The 20,534-nt window shown below is 37.2% G+C and overlaps 1 protein-coding gene across 11 annotated transcripts in view; it reads right to left on the bottom strand.

Annotated features, from left to right (window-relative positions):
* Positions 1 to 20,534, bottom strand: part of DLG2 (discs large MAGUK scaffold protein 2) — an 890,387-nt gene that overhangs the window by 351,541 nt on the left and 518,312 nt on the right. For all 11 annotated transcript variants that reach the window (XM_030950072.1, XM_030950037.1, XM_030950029.1 and 8 more), the window contains one exon: positions 10,541 to 10,591. In XM_030950072.1, coding sequence (XP_030805932.1) covers positions 10,541 to 10,591 — 51 coding nt within the window. The remainder of the gene's footprint in view (positions 1 to 10,540; positions 10,592 to 20,534) is intronic.

A 20,534-nucleotide genomic window follows, 5' to 3' on the forward strand; every position in this document is an offset into this window, starting at 1 on the left:
ATTTTCAAGCCATGCTTGCATCTCACCAGCTAGGTCAAATTCTTAGGGTAAAGCAATATTTTGCAATATAAAACATGCATAAGCAGCATACAATTGCTTTTCATCTACTTATTGCTTCACATACCTGGAATTCCCTGATCCATTTGACGTCTAGTTTCAGTTTTAAACATAGGGAAAAACTGAGATGAAACAGTCTATATCAGACAATTTCCAAGAACTTTCACATGCTACTAAGTGGGCCATTGCTCCTGCAAAACTACTTTGCAAAAAAGCATGTCAGATAAATTCTTTGCCCTCTTAAGACAAGGAAAAGCTTTTCTTCTCTTCAGAGAGCCAAAGATAAGCTATGAATGGTAGTTCTAATTGGAAGACAAATGACCTTGTGACTGCTTCAAATACAAATGCATATGAAGAGAAAATAATTGTAATGCTGCATCCAAAAATTTTTTTATTGGGTTAATGTGTTAAGGTACACAGCAACGACAGTTCTGGAATTCAGTCTGGGTATTCCAGCTATTTTTTCCACTTATTCCTCTACATCTTTGCATTTCCTTTCCCTACCAAAATGGCAACTGATTCCTCAAGGTTGTGCAGCCCTAATTTATGCATTACAACTGATTCTAAATTATAACAAAAATGAAAAGCAATTTTCTGCAATGAAAAACATTACTTTTCCTCAGAGACAAATCCAGTACATCAAAGATGCCTTTTTAAAGTCCTGCCTCGAAAATGACCATTTTGTTGCAAGGTGATTATTATAATCTCCAGAATGAGTCATTTTCTACTGGTAAATTGAGGTTTATTTTCCCCATTTACTTAAATGTACATATTTTAAATCTACACACTATTTGCCAATGACAGTTGCAAAACTAACTGAAGACTGAGTCAAAGCACTGCTTTGTAGCCTATATTTTTTTTTCTGCAAAAAGATTCCTGCATAGACTTTCTACAGCAGACTTTCCTACGCTACATTTCCTACATAGACTTTCTTGGAAAAGACAGCATTTCAGACACACATATAACTGATTTTTTTTGGTGTACCCTCCACTAGTGCTCCAGAAGCTTCTATTCAGAACTGGAATGTTTATTTGGAAGTTACACTGGCAGCTCTGCTTATTGGCGACTAACGCTGATAAACATGGTGTACCACAGGATGGGACACTTCAGGTTTCCTTGGGTGGTACATTTGGAATGATTTCTCTTAGCAGGCTTTTTACAGACTCATAGAGTCATCAACGTTGCAAAAGACCTCCAAGATCAGCAAGTCCAACCTCTGACTGAATACCACCATTTCCACTGAAGCATACTTTGAAATACCACACAAACATTTTCAGGGATGGTGATTCCACCATTTCCCTGGGCAGCCTGCTCCAAAATGCTAGTTTATGCCAGTTTGGAAAAGTCAAGCTGTGTGAAGCATAATGCCTATTTGTTTGCACTTCCTGAAAACTGGGGCACAATCCAGACACTAAGAACACCCTTAAATCTGGTTTAAGCTCCTGCAAAATTATTTCTGCCAAAATTAAGCTGGAGGGGAGAAATTTGCTCTTCTCCATCAGACTGGAGGACTAGGATACAGCACCAAAGGCAGCCCTATTTCATGGTACAAAGCTTTTTTCCCCTTAGACCAATATTATCTACTGCACACTAAAGTATTCCTTTCAGAAACTGCAGTATTCTACAGATTTGACTTCCCTGTCAAGCAGCTTCACAAACTGCTTTCATTAGATGCTCACTTTCCAAACACCAAACAGAAGTGAGATAAAGCTTGGACTTCAGTTACAGATAACAAATAGACTGAAAGGCCACATCTTAAAAAGGTTCATCTGAAGTAAAGGCAATTTTCATGTAAAGTTGTAAATAATACAAAAAAGCAGCAGAGTTACTCCCTGAAAGCTATATGGGTTGTTGAGAGTGAGTGAGTTGGGAAATGAGAGAAAAATGGCTGATATTACCTGAAAAATAAAATGTCAATATAATAATAATAATAATAATAATAATTTTAAAAAGAATCAGCAGTAGAACATTGCCTCGAGGCAGCTATGATTTGCATGAAGTAACTTCTCAAATAATAGGTAACTCAAGGTCTTGGTGATCTTGGCACAGTTAAAGGGATACGATTCAAGTAGAGATAAACATGAATACTTTTTTCCTGCACTCACAAAGGTAGGTTTGGAACTCTTAAATAAATGATAATTACCTTTTCAACTTTTCTTCAGTCTTGATATGGAATATATGTATCTTTTGCCTACATTTGATTTATTTTGTTTCTGTCACTTTGAGAACACTTTCTAGTATTGTGTTAGTGTCTTCTTTTTAGGGTCTGTATTTTCTACTGACGTGCTCTCCCTGAACAAGTCCCCTGTGAGTTTTCAGACCCCAGAGAGTTTAAGTAACTTCAGGCTTGATTCAGTATATTGGAGAATGAAATTTACCCCTCTGGGAACAAAACAGCTCAGTGTGCCAAGTGACTCTTATTAAATTAAAAAAAAAAAAGGCAAACAATCTCCAGTTTTCTTTGAGTTTTCTTTGTCTGGTTGAGCATTCTTTAAAGCTTCATATTATTTATAAAAAAAGTAATCCTGAGCCTTTGTAATAAAATATTCAGTTATTTAAAGTTTCTCACTTAACAAAAGAAGTCTCCTAATCTTCCCTGGACCTGAGGACTCATTGAAAGAAACTGTGAATCCCTCAGAAGAAATACTCAGAAATTACTATATGAATCAGGGAATACATAAACATTCAAAATTACATATACAAATGAATAAAAGCCTAATTAATCCATAGTAATACAATTATTCTTCACCTTGGAAAACTTGAGTAATCAGGTGTAAATCCAAGCTGTGTATTTTTTCACTTTGAAATAAAAAGCTAACACATGTGCACGGGTGCAGACATCCTTCACTGCAAAAATGCCCTTAGAGGAGTTTAAATGGCATTTCAGTGATACATCCAAAGAAATACACCATTCTGATTTATCCAAGCTAGCATCCATGAAGTGGTTTTCAGACACTGAGATTTAAAAGCAGAATTCTAAGAAAATAATAAGAAAATAACAATTTCTTTGATAGGCACCCAGAGGGAGTTAAATCTTTAGTGTTATTTCAGCTTCTTTTTCTAAGCATAGTATAGCAGGTTTTTTTTCCTTATTCATTTACAGCCTTTCCCTCTCCTTTGTCTCCTTTTTCACAGCTTTGCAGATTTCCTGTCATGCCTACTGGGATGCGAAGTGCTGCCACTACACAGCTGGGAAAGGATGTACCCTCTGCACAGCTGTAGCAATGGTGAAACACAGGGCAAATCTTCCTTATAAACCAAGTTTCAAGGGAAAGCCACTGGTTTTCTTAGCATTTTCCCTGGATATCTCAAATTCTTCTGGCAGCATGTATTGTGAAGCAGCCCAGATATCACTATGTGGAGATAAGACCAGTCCTCCTAGTCCTGCCACTGTTTCCAGGATACTATCAGCGCTGCAGCAGCTCTCGTCATGCTCCTTAGCCGTTTAATTGATAACAGCAATAATAATAAATGAAAATAGTTTGTTCCCACCTCTAAGAGGAGTATAATATCTGACAGCTGTTCCTTCACTTCTCTCAGTCTTCACTTTCAATAGTCTTCAGTAAGACAGTTACGTGGGCTTATTGATTTCCAGTCCCAGACACTGAATATGGAAGATGACAGCTAAGAACATCAGGCAGGAGCCTCTGTTTCTCAAAAGGTAGGGCCCACCCTCTTCCAGCTCTTCTGCTTTTCCATGCACACTCTGGACTGGCATGTTTTGTACCCCTACCATGCACTGGCCGAACAGTTCCCCACAAGACACGTAGTACACCTCTACAACCAGGAATAGTTCCAGCAGAATGACTCTCTAACAGAATAAGAACAAAGTTTTCCAGTGATTAGTTATATTTTGGGTACCAAATTAGGGCTGCTCTGAGATGAAAGAAAATAAAAAAGACCAGACTCCTCCAAAGGATCTTAATTTAGGTCACTGAACTAAAGCAACCAAATTCTGCAGTTTTTTTGGAAAACGTTGACCTGGTATTTCAGCATCCCATTAGCAGAACTTGACACAGGACCCCTTTAGTTTCTTTCATTGATCACTCCACCACAGCCTCACGTCAAGGCAACATCTGGTAAGACACAAGAGATAAAACGAAAACACAGACCTTGCTTCAGCCATTGCATTCAGGGGCCAGAGCCTGCCCTTTCCAGTACTTACAAACCTCCCTGAAGGTGAACAACAGCCACTGACACAAGTGACCATCAGTCTCAACTCTAAACTAAGACGTGATTGGAATTAGAATGCACAACAGAATTTCCTCCACAGAGATTGCATGCACTACACATGTATTTTCAAGGATCTTTCTTAATTTCTTATTTCACAGAACTTTGTTTTATACATATACAGAAGAATACACTACAGTGACTCTATATGGATACACAAGAGATCAGTATTTCAAATTGAGCAACTGTGAAAAAGATGGGATTTTCATTCTCTGTTTGCTGATAACTCAGTACCATAAATAAACACTTCTGCCTCTTCTAAGCCACTTCCAGGAAAAAAGAATCCTGTGGGTGAACTTTCTAGCAATAAACACCTATAGGTCACCATTCTACTATGAATCTGGCATAAATTAGTCAATAAGAAGGATTCTGCCTGTGGATTATAACTTATTTCTGTCAGAGGCTGCAAGAGTAACTACCACCTAGGAAGCAAGCAGGCAAAGCCTATCAAAGGTGAAATGTACTAAGGGCACAGAAAAAGCTTTCAAGTGTAAAGAAATAATTTACAGTTCTGCAAAAATAAACACTCAGAGAGCAACTCTGAGTTTGGTGGAGCTCATCAGGTACCTGAGGGACACTCACTTTACAAGATTTACTTCCTCCTGTTGGAAGATGCCAGACTACTCCACTGGGGCTGTTGATGGTTGGATATTGATTTTTGCACTGCGGGCTCTCAAAAGGCATCTACATCATACACTCTTAAACTTTTAAAATACCTTTTCCTAGTGGCCATTTCTTGACCACTCCCTTCTTCTCTGTTATTTCTGAAACAATTAAAGGAGGACTTTCCTAGCACTGTGGTGTCCTACAGCCTCAATCCTGAGAGGTCCAAGCATATTGGTGCATGAACTGCTGTCTAAGACCTTAAAAAAGGCAGAAAGAGGATTCACTACTGACTAATGGTGAAAACCTTTTTTCCCAGACACAGAAGCAAATGGTGAGAAGCTGGACATATCCTGAGTGTACCCTGGACTGCAATCAAATCAGCATGGCCAACAGATCAAGGGAGGGGATTCTGCCCCTCTACTCTGCTCTGGTGAGACCCCACCTGGAGCGCTGCATCCAGCTCTGGGACCCCAGCATAAGAAGGATGTGAATTTGTTGAATGCAGAGGAGACCATAAAGGTGATCAGAGGGCTGGAGCACCTCTCCTGTGAAAACAGGCTAAGGAAGTTGTTCAGCCTGGATAACAGAAGGCTCCGTGGACATCTTAATGCAGCCTTTCAGTACCTAGAGGGGGCTTGTAAGGAAGATGTGGATAGACTTTTTAATAGGGCCTGTAGATGTAGGAAAAGGAGTTTAAAGTAAATGTAGGTAGATTTAGCCTACATCTAAAGAAGCCATTTTCTACAATGAGGGTTGTGAAATATTAGAGGAGGTTGCTCAGATGAACTGTGGATGCCTTATCCCTGGAAACATTTAAGATACTGTTGGATGGGGCTCTGAGCAGCCTGAGCTAGGGGAAGCTGTCTCTGCTCATTGCAGGGTGCTTGGACTAGACAGCCTTTAAAGTTCCCTTCCAACCCAAACTGTTCTATAATTCTGTGATCTTTACAAAAACAAGATATATATATGGGTATAAAAAAAAAAGACATCAAGTCAAATTAAAATACTTGTGTCATTCAATACTATCTGTTCTTCAGTGTTCCAGCTGTTAATGTCTTTGAAAACTTCTACATGTTCATCTAGGAAATGAGTGATGAAAAAAGAATGATTAATAACACAGTAGTGATTATTTCTTAGGTTTACAAGTATCAAAGCAATTAAGAGCTGAGGCCTGCAATAAATTCTTTTCTGAAATGTACCAGGATTTCTTTCTCCACTGCTTCCTCAGGATTTTTAAATTTTAGCCTTTAAACTGTAATTTCACACAATAATCTGATTTGGAAGGGACACACAAGGATCGTCAAGTCCAGTTCTTGGGTGAATGGCCCATAGAGGGATTGAACACATAACCTTTGGTGTTGGTGTTTATAGGACCACATCCTAATCAGCTGAGCTAATCTAAGGTCATCTATGTCTAGTTTTAGCCTTTTTAGTTAAGATATGAATAAGTTCTTTAATTTGGTGAAATGCAGAAACCCAGTATTTCAGAGAATGATAATCTCCAGGTAGAAAAATTAAATCTTCTCGTAGTGGTGCTTGATGTCATTGAACTCTCAAATCAAAGGAAAGAAGAGACAGAGATTTCTTAGTTACTCCACTGAACAGAGCCTGTGGCAGGAACAGAATTAAATTTATCAGAGTGCACACAACACAGTCCAAGACGATAAATCATCATTGGGAATTTACTCTTTTGGAATATGATTCTATGAATATATTTAACCAGATTTTCTAAGGAAATAATTATGCTATGTGAGCATTCATACCTGTCTCTGCCTCAGCTGGAGTGAGACAATAGGCAATGGCAATGAAATCTAAAAAAGTGAGGAGGAAGCAAAACAACAGGTTCCTAAAAACTTTGTAAAAAAATACGGTTAATTAAAAAACAGGGACATTCTGAGTGTAACCTGTATTGTTACGACAGGCCAGAAAATTCACAGGAGTATCAAAGAAAAAAAAAAACCAGAGACCGTTCACTCATGTCTCAGCCTTGGCAAAATTCTCAGTCAGAGCTCAACCTTCTCAGATTGACTGACCAAGGTCAGTCAATCTCAGGATGCAAATGCACTGGGAACTAAATGCCTTTACTTCCAGTGTTGATAGAATTTGATTTTTCCAAACAGTCTATTTCACAAAAACTAATAGCCTTCTTTTATTCAGATACAAAATGAAAATACATACTGAACATGAAAAGAATCTATTGAAAACAGCTCTATTAATCATAAATGTCCTCTTTTTGTCCAACATCTAAAAAGCAGGCAAGGTTAGATGAGCAAAAAGGTTCTGAGATCTGAACTCAGATGTTGAACTCAGCATGAATCCAATATCAATCATTAAGTGACCCACTGCCTTTCTTAACTTTTCTTTCCAGGTAAGTATTTATATTGCCTGATATTCCAACCTCTATTAAAATCCTCTCTTCAGCATCTGTCTCCAAGCACAGCACTTGTACCAAGGAGTCAATCAATTAAAACTTTCCTCCAGCATAGGAAAGTTGGTTAGGCTTTGTACCAGAGACTATTTGATCAGCTTACACTGACCACTGATTTACAAATGCAAATAAGTACCTTGATAGTGCTGGGTATGGTTTTTTCAAGTCCTTCAGTAATGGAAGATTAACATCACTGCACTAATATTATTTTATATAGACTTTCCTTTCTAAAGTGTATTTAATACTCAAGCTAGGGCAAGGTAATATTTTATTGTTAAGAATTTTGTCTGAGTATGCATTTGGGCATTGTAGTTTTTCTTATGAATCACAAAGTATTAGTCTACACTCATATCTGCATTTTATGCTGGTAAGTTAGCAGAGAATCTCACATATTCTCCACAGTCTCTAAAGGAATTTAAACTGTGGTTTTTGTTGGGGTTTTTTGGTTTTTTTTCCCCCACATAAGAGAATTTGTTTGATTTCTCTGAACTCTGTAATTCAAGTGTGTTCTTATGAGAGCTGTAAATGAACAGTGAGCTCAGAGATTGGTGAAGGTACCTGATAAGTGGCTGGCACAAATGAAGAGTAAAAGGATAACAGCACACCCACTGAAGAGAGGGCTGACAGGAGTGTACTTACAATTTCTTTAACTCCTGGAAGCACCACTGATCACAGATTTAAGGTGAATCTGCCTCAAATTAATTGTCTATGTCAAGTCTCACTGCAGCCTTTTCATCTCAAATCCCCACAAATTTTTTTAACTGCAAACTAGGCCACAACATTTTAAATAGAAACAACTGAATAACAGTATTTCAAAGAAAGAATTGGTTTTTTTAAAAAGTTTTCTTCAAAAGCCCCCTGTAACTTTGCAGTCAACTTCCTGGTACACCAACATGGTCTTGGGCAGCTTGGGGATGCTCAGCAAGTCCTGAACTGTCCTTCCCACCAGACCATTAGCACAGTTTGCTCTTGGCATTTTTGGGACCCTGCTGATTTGCTCTCCAGCTCCACACTGGGCACTTTCTGCCAACATGCACACAGTAGTCTTATTTTATCCCAAGAGATGGGGACATCTCTTCACCCTGGGGCAAGGTTCATACCAATACCAGTAACTCTCTTCAGGAATAGGTCCCACAAATCCATGTCACCTATGGATGAAGGTGATCTAATAATTAAATTAACAGTGTACATAGAGACTTGGAAAGTGCTCTGAAGTAATCAGTCCCTTAACACCTTCCCTTTCATTCTATTATTTTAAAAAAGGCAAGTAGGAATGCTTTTTCCCTAACATACCTTTTCTTTTTTCCACATCTTAAAATCTTTAAATTATACTGACCCTTTAAAAATGTGGATAAATTTCATTAAGAAAATCTTTGATGATTTTGATGATGCAGAATTCTGTGACTTGAATAACTGAACCAAAATGTAAAGTTTATTACCAGCTGTTTGATATGGGCAAACTATATTTTTCTCTCTCAACAGCAGAAATCTCAATATATTTTGCAGCTTTGCCATTAAATAGAGAGATGATTTCCCTTTAATTTCTAAAAGCAGTTTTGTGGAAGAAAATGGGTAATCAACATGGAGAATGTCTTCTTTTCTGAAAACGCTTTTCATCTGACATAAATGACAGCTATTTAAAGGCAATCACTCGTGTTTTATATCTCACACTAAAACCAGGAGACACAGTACCCTGCCTTTGAGACAAAACACTGATACATGTGACAGAACATTTCAAGCAGTAGTAATCAGAAGCCACAGATCCAGCCTCATCAAGAAAACAACTGAAACATTGTCCATTAAGATCTGTATCTCTTTTTGCTATTGTTGTTCAGCCTTTAGCTGATATTACCCTGCACTATGAATAACCAATTATCCACATCTGACAGGTACAGGAGATGCAAATCCCATCCGTTCTGCAGCATGTACACTGATAACTTACACATCTGTTAAAAATAAAGTGCTTTTCAAAATATCACCCAGGAGGCATGTGTTCTGTTTTCTGTTCAGTGACCTTTGGAAACTCTAGTCCAATGAATAACTAGTGATGCGCGAGTAAGTTGGGAGGCAGTAGAGGAAAAGTGCCTATAACCTTATATGTTATCTGTTGAGAAGATGGCTATGATAAAAAGATACATTGCTCTTTCATATTTTGCCTGAGAGAGCAAATCAATGAGGACATAAACTTGTATCCCCTTAAGTTTAATGGTTATGAAATTCATTATCCTGGACAATTAAAAATATAACATGCAGAAAAAGTGCAGTGAATTATATCATTTAAGTATGTAATTTAATGGTAATTTGCTACCTTACAGGCATTTGTTCACATGGCATCAACCACATCTTGATAAATCTGGCCTTCCATTCAATCATTTCATGTAGAAAGAAGATGAACTGTGCTTCAAGATGAAAAAACTTCATTTTCCCAAGATGTTGGTAGAACACTAAAGGAGTTCAGCAATGACATTCTTGCATCTGTTAGAAACCTTTGTAAGCATTCTGACATATTACAAAGCTTAGACTTTCTTCTTCACACCCTACATGGCCCATATGGCCTCGATCTGTGTCAGACAAAGTCAGCACTGTTAAGACAACAGCTACTTAACCAAAAGGCAAGGAAAAACCACCAAATCCAGGGAGACATGGTACAGCACATATGGCTTTGCTTTTGCTGCTACATTACCAACAAAGCCTTCAGACAAAGGCCTTAACTGCAAGCCCTCATTACAGCTCAGGTAATTCAGCCTTTGAGTAAGCATATCTTTGAAGCACAGATAGGTCTATAGCTTTTATGTAGCCACTTGAACATTAAAAACCCTTTTGAAATTCTTCTTTTATAGTATAACACTACATGCCCGCATGCCAGGAAACCAAAGATTTTTAAAGAGAAAAGATTCCACGATTCCAGTTGACAAGCTAAAAAGGGAGTTACTAAGTCATAGAGGGTCTTCACAATAACCAAACACCCAACTAAGCACTGACAAGAGTTATGGGGAAGAAAAGCATTTTGAATGCAAGTAGCTAAACCATGAACTTCCTAATAGTGTGAAAAACTTACCTGTTGTATCACTCACATTTTTACAGTTTAGAATAAACTGTGGGTACCTTTATTCAAAATATAAACAAATTTTTTCTTCACCAAATTTAATTCCATAATTAATCACATTATTTTTATTACAGATTGTATTTTTCCTATAAGAAAGAATAAATTGTACTTACCCTCTCCAAAGTAATTTCTTCAAATTCATATTCAATTTCTGTTCCATTGACCTAAAGAAAATAAAATCAGAAAATTCTTTAAATCACATGGAAGGTAACTTCATAGGCATACTGTATAGCTGTTTCAGTATCATTGGTTTACTGAAGCACATTTTTCAACATAGAGCTGAGGAGTTCTAAAGTACTGAATACTTTACTCCCTTTTGTCTTGGGGGGGGGGCATAGTCAAGCCTATAAACTGAAAACAGTAAAAGTTCAGTATGTAATGACTATAGAAATCACCAATATAATAAGACTGATATTTGTTAAAACATCTCTGTGGACTTTATGCCAATGTTTAAATAGTTTCCAAGGTAATAGTTTCAAGTCAAAATAGAAGACACTCTTCTAATATCCTCACAATAGAAGAAAACTTACTTATGCATTGTCTTACCAGCTCCAATTTACACTGAAATACAAAACCAGACAGGAAATTCACAGTACTTACATAAAAATTACTCACTGATACATACACTGAAATACATCTTGTTTACTCTATTAACCTAGGGCAAGAACATGACATAGAACCTTCGCAAGAGACAGCTGAATGGCAAAAAGGCACAGAATGTTAATGTAATTCCTATGCTGAGTCCCAGTGTCAAAATAAATTAAGCTACAAAACGTAGAGCACGAAAATAGATTGTGCTGGACAAGAAATCTATCAGCTGAAGGGATGACACTGATTTAAGCAGTATTCCAAAACCTTGTTCCAGTCTGACACGGATTATTTTTGTCACTCCAGGCAACTCACCTAACATACCTTTCTCCCTTTTCTCATTTCTTAAAGTGGGTAGAGTAGAGCATCTGAGAAAGCTACAAAGGTTCACTGTATTGCAGGTAAACTGCAGAGCAATGAAAATATATCTATCATTAAAATCTCAGAAGAATTTCAAAGCATCACTTCCATACAACTAGTCAGCAATTTTTGACTTGGCCAGAAAGTACTGATTAAAAAAATTATTAATCATGCTATTTTATTTTCTGTAATAATGGGATATGCCCTGGAAAATAGCTTTGCTCTAGTGTCTTACCTAATTTATACTTAATTAATAAAAAGACCTAAACTGAAGGAAAGGATTGGGATTGACTTCATTTTGGAGGAACAAATCTGTTATTTCTCAAAACATGAACATTTATCACTCCTCCCCACTCCGAACTGCTAATTTTCTGTACTACATTCCTAACAGCAATCATAAAACACTGTATATAAATCATTCTTTATCTCATCAAGCACCTTTCAAATGTAATTAGGTACTTCCCCTGTGAATATTTTAACAAGGTACATGTATCTGCCAAACAAAAGCTTCCTCTAAAATCCACCAACTATTTAATTTGTTTACAATTCAAGATGTGATAAACCATGAAATCAGTAATAGAAATACAATCTCCAGAATCTGTGTTGAAAAGGAAAGAGAGAGAAAAGTCCAAACAAACAACTCATGCTTAACAATTGCAGGAAAACACAGCATCAATGAATATAATATTTAATACATACATAATATTTTGGTTTTTTAGTTTATTAGGTTTGGGTAATCACATCACATTACACTTACACCAGAGATGAACAAAAAAATTTTACTACAGGATGTCTTCCTGACCAATATTATCACTTTAATGCTTTCTGCATAGACTCTTTTATTAATATAGGCAACTTACTACACATTAAGATCTTTATAGCTATTCCATTTTTTGTCCTTTCTTGTCTAATGATAATGAAATCAAAGCTTTCTATATGTCTCTGTTTTCATGAACTTCTCTTTCATCTCAGGTTGGTGGATAGCTCTGATCTATGCCTTCAATTCCTCAGTCTTGCTCTATAAAGCTGTCTTTGCTTCACTGCTTATAATCGCTTTTCCTTTGCATTAAAAACTCATTAGTGCAGCAAAATGGGAAAAAGAGGGATATGAGAAGTGAGCAACCTCTGTGGAAAGATGAAAGGAGAAAACACAAGCTGAATACTCAATTTGTATTTGCACACAAATGATATCTTGCTTATGACCATCTGAGGGGTTTCTATTATCACCCAGTGGTGATTCTGAAAATGCCTTAAATTCAAATCAAAATTAATTGCAGCAGAGATCCATTATCAGGCTCCATAGCAGCAGGGGTGATATGAATTAAAAAGCTGATCTTGATCCAGCTCCTTTTGTTATTTAAACATACATGTCTGCATATACCGTTCACTGCCCTGTTTGTTTTGCTGGTTGCTCAGCAAACAAATGCAATTATTTCTTAAAGAATCCAATAAGATACTGTACCCACCTGAGGCAGGTGGAATGTTGCTTTATGCAGTACCACTCATTGCTAGCACCATTTAACTCCACATTTAGACTCTCTGGCTGCACCTACACTGCTAAATTATAGTCAGTTTTCAGCCAAGTCTCAGTGCTCAGGGCTGTTTCTGTCTGGAGCCTGCTGGAAGCAAATGGCCAAGGAGTGAGCCAACAGTTAAGCAGAAAGAGAATCATGGCTCCTGAACTGGAACTGGCTTGTTGGTGCTCTCATTTAGCAGCATATGGACATACCCTCTGTTTTTGTACATTTTAACTCGACAGTCTCTGGCCTGTCAAAGCACCAACAAGCTGTCTGAACCTGCAACTTCCATTTCTTATAAGTAGTGGCAACCTACTCTTGTGTCCCTCTTTGCATGACTTTTCCAATCCTGACTTTATATCAGATTACAGCAAAAACAGAAAGCAAAATTAACTACAGCCGCCATGATTTTAGATAACTATGAAAAATTACAAATATTTTCATACAGTTTTCTCTTCTCCACAATCAAAGAAACCATCAGCATTTTCCAATTGTTTGGGAAAAAATCTTTCTCAGCTTCCCACAGTGCAAGCTTGTTATGACAGATATCTTTAATCTCACGTAAAATTTACATTTATAACGCTGAAATGTGAGGTAGTCATCTAACTCTATACACAAGTAAGTAAAAATAGGCATGTGAAGGTCTTAATTAATTTCATCCTCTGCTAAAAATCTCAGGTAGGTGAGGTGAATTGTGCCTGAACATTTCCTTTCACTGTGTACAAGGAGAGTCTAAAAATGATGTCTGAAGTTAGGTGAGCACTTGCCTTAAATCTGTTTTCTCTGCATTTCTCCTGGCTATAGACTGGTAACAAATTTCTGCTTAAGGGATGCTGTAAATCTTTTATAATTAAGCACCACTTAAGGGCTGGATCTCCAGTTTAGCAGCTTTTCCAATTGCTTTTTCAGGCTTGTCTGCACCTGTAACTGGCAGCACATGCCTGGCATGATATCCAGCAACTACTCCCACAAGCCCAACCTATAGGGATCTCAACAAAGAACAACTCAATCTTTCCCCTTCTCCAAAAGCCAAGAAACACTGCTCTTGGCTTCTGTCTCTGATTTGGGACACTGATGTGCACTCTTCAGAGAAAGATGCTCAACAGCACCTGTGACAGCAAGGGGCCAAAGACTGCAGCACAAGTGGGTAAGGGGTACACAAGATGAAGTCCATGGGAGGACACAACCAACTGCATCCCTTCTCCAGGGCACAGGAGCTGGAATCAACACATGCCTCAACCAGAAACTTGCATTTCCAACAGAAGAGAAAGCATACTATTGACCAGGACAAAATGTAAAAGTGCTACATGGGAGCAGATGCCCATGGAATCTTTAGATAATTTTGAGGACCTCTGCTGCACGGCCAATGCACACTTGCAATACAAGAAAGTTCTCAGCCTCCTGACCTTACATACGTTCATGATCCAGAGTGAGATGAATGCACAGCCCTTCTTGAATAAGTTACCAAAAGTTAATTAAGCCCCGATGTTTACAAGAACCCTCCACAAAGGCAAGGTAACAGTTACCTTCCATTTACAGCAGCCCCTGTTATGCTAGAGGACTCTCCAAAACATTTGACAAGAAAATGTCTTTGACAAAGAGAGAGACATAATGTAGGGTAACTATCTAGACTCCACCATTCAAGAGAGATTTCCTGGCAAACTCTTACTGCTATGAGAGTTCACTTACCTCTCTAGGAAGAAAGCACTACTCATCTTCAGCGACACTTACTTTCAGGAGAATGAGAAATAAGAAACAGGCGCAGAGGTTTTTATACACAATTTTGTGAAAAATCTGAAGCCCAGCATACAGAATGGCAAAGTAAGGACCTGACAAACTCAGATTTGTTTGTTCCTTTATCTGAAGACTGGTAACTTTTCAGGAATTTTCCTTCTGCTGTTTAAGGGTGACATAAGCAGCTGAAGTAATCCCTTACTGAAAGATCAACTCTACAGATTATGCTAAATCCCTACAATCCTTGAGAAAAGCATTCTGTTGGGTTTTTCATTTTCTGACACATATTCTGACACTTCATTAATACTTTTAAAGATATTTTTTCTCATAATAACAATGAGAATTACAATAACTGTAACTTGATACTCTTTTTATTTTACTTCTGCAATTAATTGATTTGATGGACTTGTTTACACTTGAAAAGTAAACACTGCAGAATTCTTTCTTGCTATACCTCTACCCTACTACAACTGCATCCACTCAATAAGACATATATCTCATTACAAGAATTTTAGTGGTAAGAACTGTATTACGATAGCGGCAACAATCTAATCAAAACATACAGTTTATTCAACCGCAAGATTTCAAAACCCCTGGACCTATCCTTTCTAATAAAAACTGCCATCAGAGCCAATTGTTATGCTAAGTCTTATTTTCAAGAAGAGATTGTTTTGCCTCAAAATTACATCTGTAAACTTTTATTTCAAGGAAAAATTATTTAAATAATATTTAATTGGGTATTGTTTTTCAGAAAACTGCAAGAAAGAAGACTGCTGCTTCTACTTCTGCTATCATATGCATGGGAAGATAACTACTCTGACACTGATTTTCATTCAACATGCAAAATTTGTTCCTTTGGTTTCACCAGTTGTCTCATCACCCAAATCAGAATACAAGATTGCCAAATTCTTGTTGTACAAGTAACCTCGGGACGTATCTGTCCTTCAGAAATTTCCAGTTGGCTGTATAATTAAGATGGTCACAAGATTCAGAGAATCATAGAATGGTTTGGATTGGAAGGGACCTTAAAGATATGTATTTTCAAACCCCCTGCCAGGGGAAGGGACATCTTCCACTAGACCATGTTATTTTACACTTCAGAAACAGCAAGCCCATTTGGGTATCTAAAAAGTTTTAAAGAGCCTTTCACAATTTCTGCTTTGCCACAAAAGCTAAAGAGTGATCATCATTTAGCCCTTTGACAACTCCAGATTTGGGTTATTTCTTTATTAATTGTCAAAGGAAAGCTGCTGATGTTCTTTTGATATTGCTTTCCAAAACCATTTGTTTCCTTTCTTACTGCATATAAACCTACAGAAAACACTCTCCTGATTTCTTTCATTCAAATGTGATGACTTTGCATTTTCAAGCTGTCCTAAAAAGGCTGTCAGAAAGTTTTTCATGCTAGTCTTTATCTAAGTGATAACTAAGCCCATTTCCTTCTTTTTACCCATGCTTCCTTTAGGAAACAAGGAAAATATGTTAAATTTTTGAATCAAAATTTACCATAACCTAAAACTTTCTTGTTGTAATATGACTGTTCTGGTGTGAAGAATGAAGAGTAAAAAACCATAGGGTTTTCAAAGAAATTTATACTTTATCAGGAATAGATCTTTGTGGATCCTTCCACAGATGCCTAGAAAGCACTCAACCACCAGTCACTGTACATCCTTTAGGGAAGATATTATCCTCAACACATAATTAGCAGAGCTTCAAGAAGCCAAATCCAGCTCTTGGTCAACACCTGCAAAGATCTGCAGTCATGATTAACTTCTACCCTGCTCAAAGGGTACTATATTCACTCATTCTTTCCTTTTCAGATATCTCTAACATCCTTCAGGACCTAATTTTTAGTCAGCCTCTTCTCCAATAATTGTCACAATACTCACCCTTTCCTCTTTCTGCTTCCCTCACTGTTATCCTGGCTTTTCTTGTTTTCATTCCCTTGGAGAAAATACCCATCTAGCAAGTAACCACTTTCACCCTTTGGTTGATTCCCAAATTGCAATTTTATTTTACTCTACCCCATTTCTCATATCTTGTTCAGAGCAGTCGTTTTCTCTTGTCGACTTTGAATCACAATCCCCTAGCTGTAATCACAACTTCTCATGTCTCCAAGTCAGCCTCCACTGCTTTCTGATTTTCATTCCTTTCAGTTTTTTTTTCTTCCTTCTTATTACCTCCCCAATTTGTTCTGTTTTCCTCACACACAGATGCACACACACATACATATATATTTAAACTTACTTTATCTAATCCCACTTCATCCAAAGCATTATTCATGATTAGTTTTCTACCTTTTCATCTTTTCCAAGTAAACCTGAAACATAATTTTCTCCCACGACTCTTCTTAAGCCATTGACACACTCCATGTTCCTTGATTCTTTCCACTAATGCTTCACCTACCTTACCATGGTTTCAAGACCTTGTCAAAATAAGGGATTCTTTTCTGGTTTCCCTTACTCACTGCTCTCACTCCTCATAATCCTTTTTGCTATTCAGCAACAATTTAGATTTACTTATTTTTAGCTGCTTTGTCACCAGAGAGCTGGCACTTTCTACAGTATGAAAAAAAAATAAATTTGATGACTTCTCTAAGGTATTCTTATTATTTTATAAGGTTTGCAATGAGCCATCAATTTTTATTTCACCTCTTTGTTTTGCCCATGATGGAAGCATTATTTTAAGTGTAAGCACTTGATATAGCTAATGCAGACTCAACACAAACTTCCTAGATTTAGAAGCCTAATGCAGGAGCAGATAAAAGAAGAGATCATTATTTCAAGTGGGGTTCACAGTAAATGGAAGTGAAATTACATCTGTGTGTGAATTCTGTTTAGGCTAGCACTTCTACCTTGTACAAAATTATCACAACAAAAGAAGAGTGGACAGCTCAGTTTTGGCACTTGCAACCTTCTCTCCTATGCTAAAAGAAATTCATATACCATCACATTACCTATCTAAAGGGTAGACATCCAAGTTAAGAAGTCATCTAAGTTTCAGGGTTTTATACAGATACTGGAGAGAAGAATCAAGGCGGGTGATTTATGCCATGTATCTTAGTCTTTAGATGGAATTGTTGTTTAAGAACCTGCTTGTCCACTGACTATATGGGGAAACTTTGGACTTCCAGGATTCATAGCCCAAAAAAAATTATTTCTTAAAAAACAACGACAGGGTGTTTGGAACTAGGTGATCTTTAAGGTCTCTGCCAAACAGTTCTGATTCTATGAAAATTCTTCATCTTTTTGTATCTTAAACTTAGAACATGTATCAGTGCAGAAACTTGAAACAGTACATTCCAGAGAACTGGATGCAGCAATTTCTTCCCATAAAATCACATTCTTTCTTGTATAATTCAGGTCATTTACTATAGAGCTTCAGAAGTTCACAGTCACTGTGCCTCTTATTTTCTTCTGTGCCTCTGCCATTGCTGACAAAGTAATTGAGTTATCATAAACACTCAGTTTGCTGGGTTCTTCTATCTCTGCTCTATTTCAGACTTGGAAGAAAATCCATCAAACCTTTCAAAAAATTTTAACAGTTCAGACATTTCTGGAAATTATTTTTCTGGAGTAATCTATCATTCCATGAACAATATACATAAAAATGGAAAATAGTTGTTGCTTGATTTACCTTATTTCATCAACGAAGTACTTTTAACTTGTAAAGTACTTGTAAATTGGGACTTAAAAAGTAATTTTAAAAATGTTTAATACTTCAAATTGCATAATTTGATTTTAAAGGTTGGTAACTGTAAGAGTGTTTAAGAGGCAGAAATTATTACATATGGGTTAAGTTTGATTCATTTAAACATGAGTAATATATTTTTCTCAGTTTTAGGGAAAAAAATCAGTAGCATACTAACTGGCAAAATTTTAGGCAAGGAAAGAACAGCACTAATTAACTTCACTCTTTGGTATCAATGACATGTTTATACAGCCATTATATAATGAGATATATGTAACAGGCATAATAGGCATACCACATTTCCTCAATAAATAATTATACAACCAACCTAATCTAATCTCACAATTTGCTCAACAGGAACATACACTGACTCATATATTTGTGCCTAAAATTATCTACCAGTACCTTTGCTTAGCTTTGAGGGTTCATATTCCCTTTCACTGCTCTCTCACATATAAAAAAAAAAAAAAATTCACAATCAGTGAATTCTTTTGGGTTCTTTTGTTCTTATGTGTTAACTATAGCACAAGCACTGAAGGCTAAACTCTACTGTCAGCAGCCCTGGTGTAATCCCACTGGTGTCACTGGGCTTGTACTGAAGCTTGTACTGAAGCCTGTGTAACTGAAGTTGCAGGTATTAATCACTGGATATAGTTACACCTGCAGGAGGAAGCAGCCCTGAAAGAGTGAAGGAAATGCCTGCACTAATAGTAAAAATGAGTAATAGGGAAAATTCACGCTCATAAAGCACATGCACATGCAATATGGATTCAACAGGACAAGCTTTTTGTGCATGACTCAGTTGCTTTACAAGTATTTTTACAGCAGCAGAAGGATTTGCTATTTCTCTTAAAATCTTTAGTGTATGTAAGGGAAGGGAGGCACAGTCCTCTGCACTCTACTACTAAAAGTGCAACAGAACTGCTCCCTCATACCCAATTAATTTTGCTGTAGAAAAAAAAAAAGAAAAAAGAAAAAAAGAAGACATTTTGAATGGCTGAGACAAAATCAGTGGTTTTCTGCTCCTCCTCCCAAGCTCAAGGAAAGAAAATTGATGTAACTGCTGGTCACAGGGATTAACCATGTAAACACTGAGAAGAAGCTAACACAGCCTAACTGATCATCACCAGTCCCAATCTAAGCCTAGCCAACATTCCGCAAACTATCCCAAATACTTCTCAAGCTTTCTTGGTAGGAAAAATTGGTTTGCATCAGTTCAAGGGAATTTGAGTTTTTCACAAAAATTCTTTCAACTTAAATCTAAGGAGAGCGGAAAAAACCACTTTCATCCACCTTCAATCAATCTAATTTCTGACACAATAATGAAATATTGAACTTGAAAGTTACTCTGAAAGTAACTTCTATGCATTGCCTCAGTATTCTAAAAAAAAGACGTTATTTTCAAGATTTTCTATTAATGTATAACAGCAGAGATGAGAGAAGCTTTACTAAAGAACTGAGGAAAGCCAAAGAAAGCTTGAGAAAATTGCTGACACATAATCCTCTTTAAAACAACACAAAAAGGTCGCAGTGGTCTCTTGCTGTAAGTCAGCAGTGATGAAAAGACCTACAGTACAAGAAATATGGTACTCTAAGAATATTTTTACTACACTAAAATGCACAACTGCAACACAGAAGTACTCTGAAAATGTTTAATGTCACGCAATACTACTTTAAAATGTCAAGTATTTCATCATCTCTTTCCAGAAGTAGAGCATATTTTACCAGTTATATGAAGTATCTTTATTACATTCTCCATAGGTTTCCTGACATAATGAAACCTGTAATTTCCACATCAGAGCTAAAGCATTTGGCAGCAGAGACGAGGAAAGCATTCCAGTTCTTATTTCAACAATACGCAATGAAGTTAGTGGCCATTAACAATCACAGCTAAATTTGTGTACAAATCTGGACATCAAATGCTCCAATATGCACAAGGCCACTAACCAGACATTTTACTTGCCATTACTACACTGTACATACTCCAGTATGTCTGCTCCACAGAAAAGTTATTTTTCAGGATTAAATTGATTTCTGCTCCATCTTGGGTTCATCACAGGAGCCATCAGCCCATCAAAGGTGCGGACACACACACACCCATGAGCAGAGAGGCACCAGGGCAGGTGGAGGTACCCTGGCAGAGACCCTTCCTCTCCCAGGGAAGCTTCAGTCCCTGGCTCAGGGTGACACCCAGCACTGTGGGTCAGCTGGGGAGCAC

Source organism: Camarhynchus parvulus, chromosome 1 (assembly GCF_901933205.1).
Source record: "Camarhynchus parvulus chromosome 1, STF_HiC, whole genome shotgun sequence".
Taxonomy (NCBI): domain Eukaryota; kingdom Metazoa; phylum Chordata; class Aves; order Passeriformes; family Thraupidae; genus Camarhynchus; species Camarhynchus parvulus.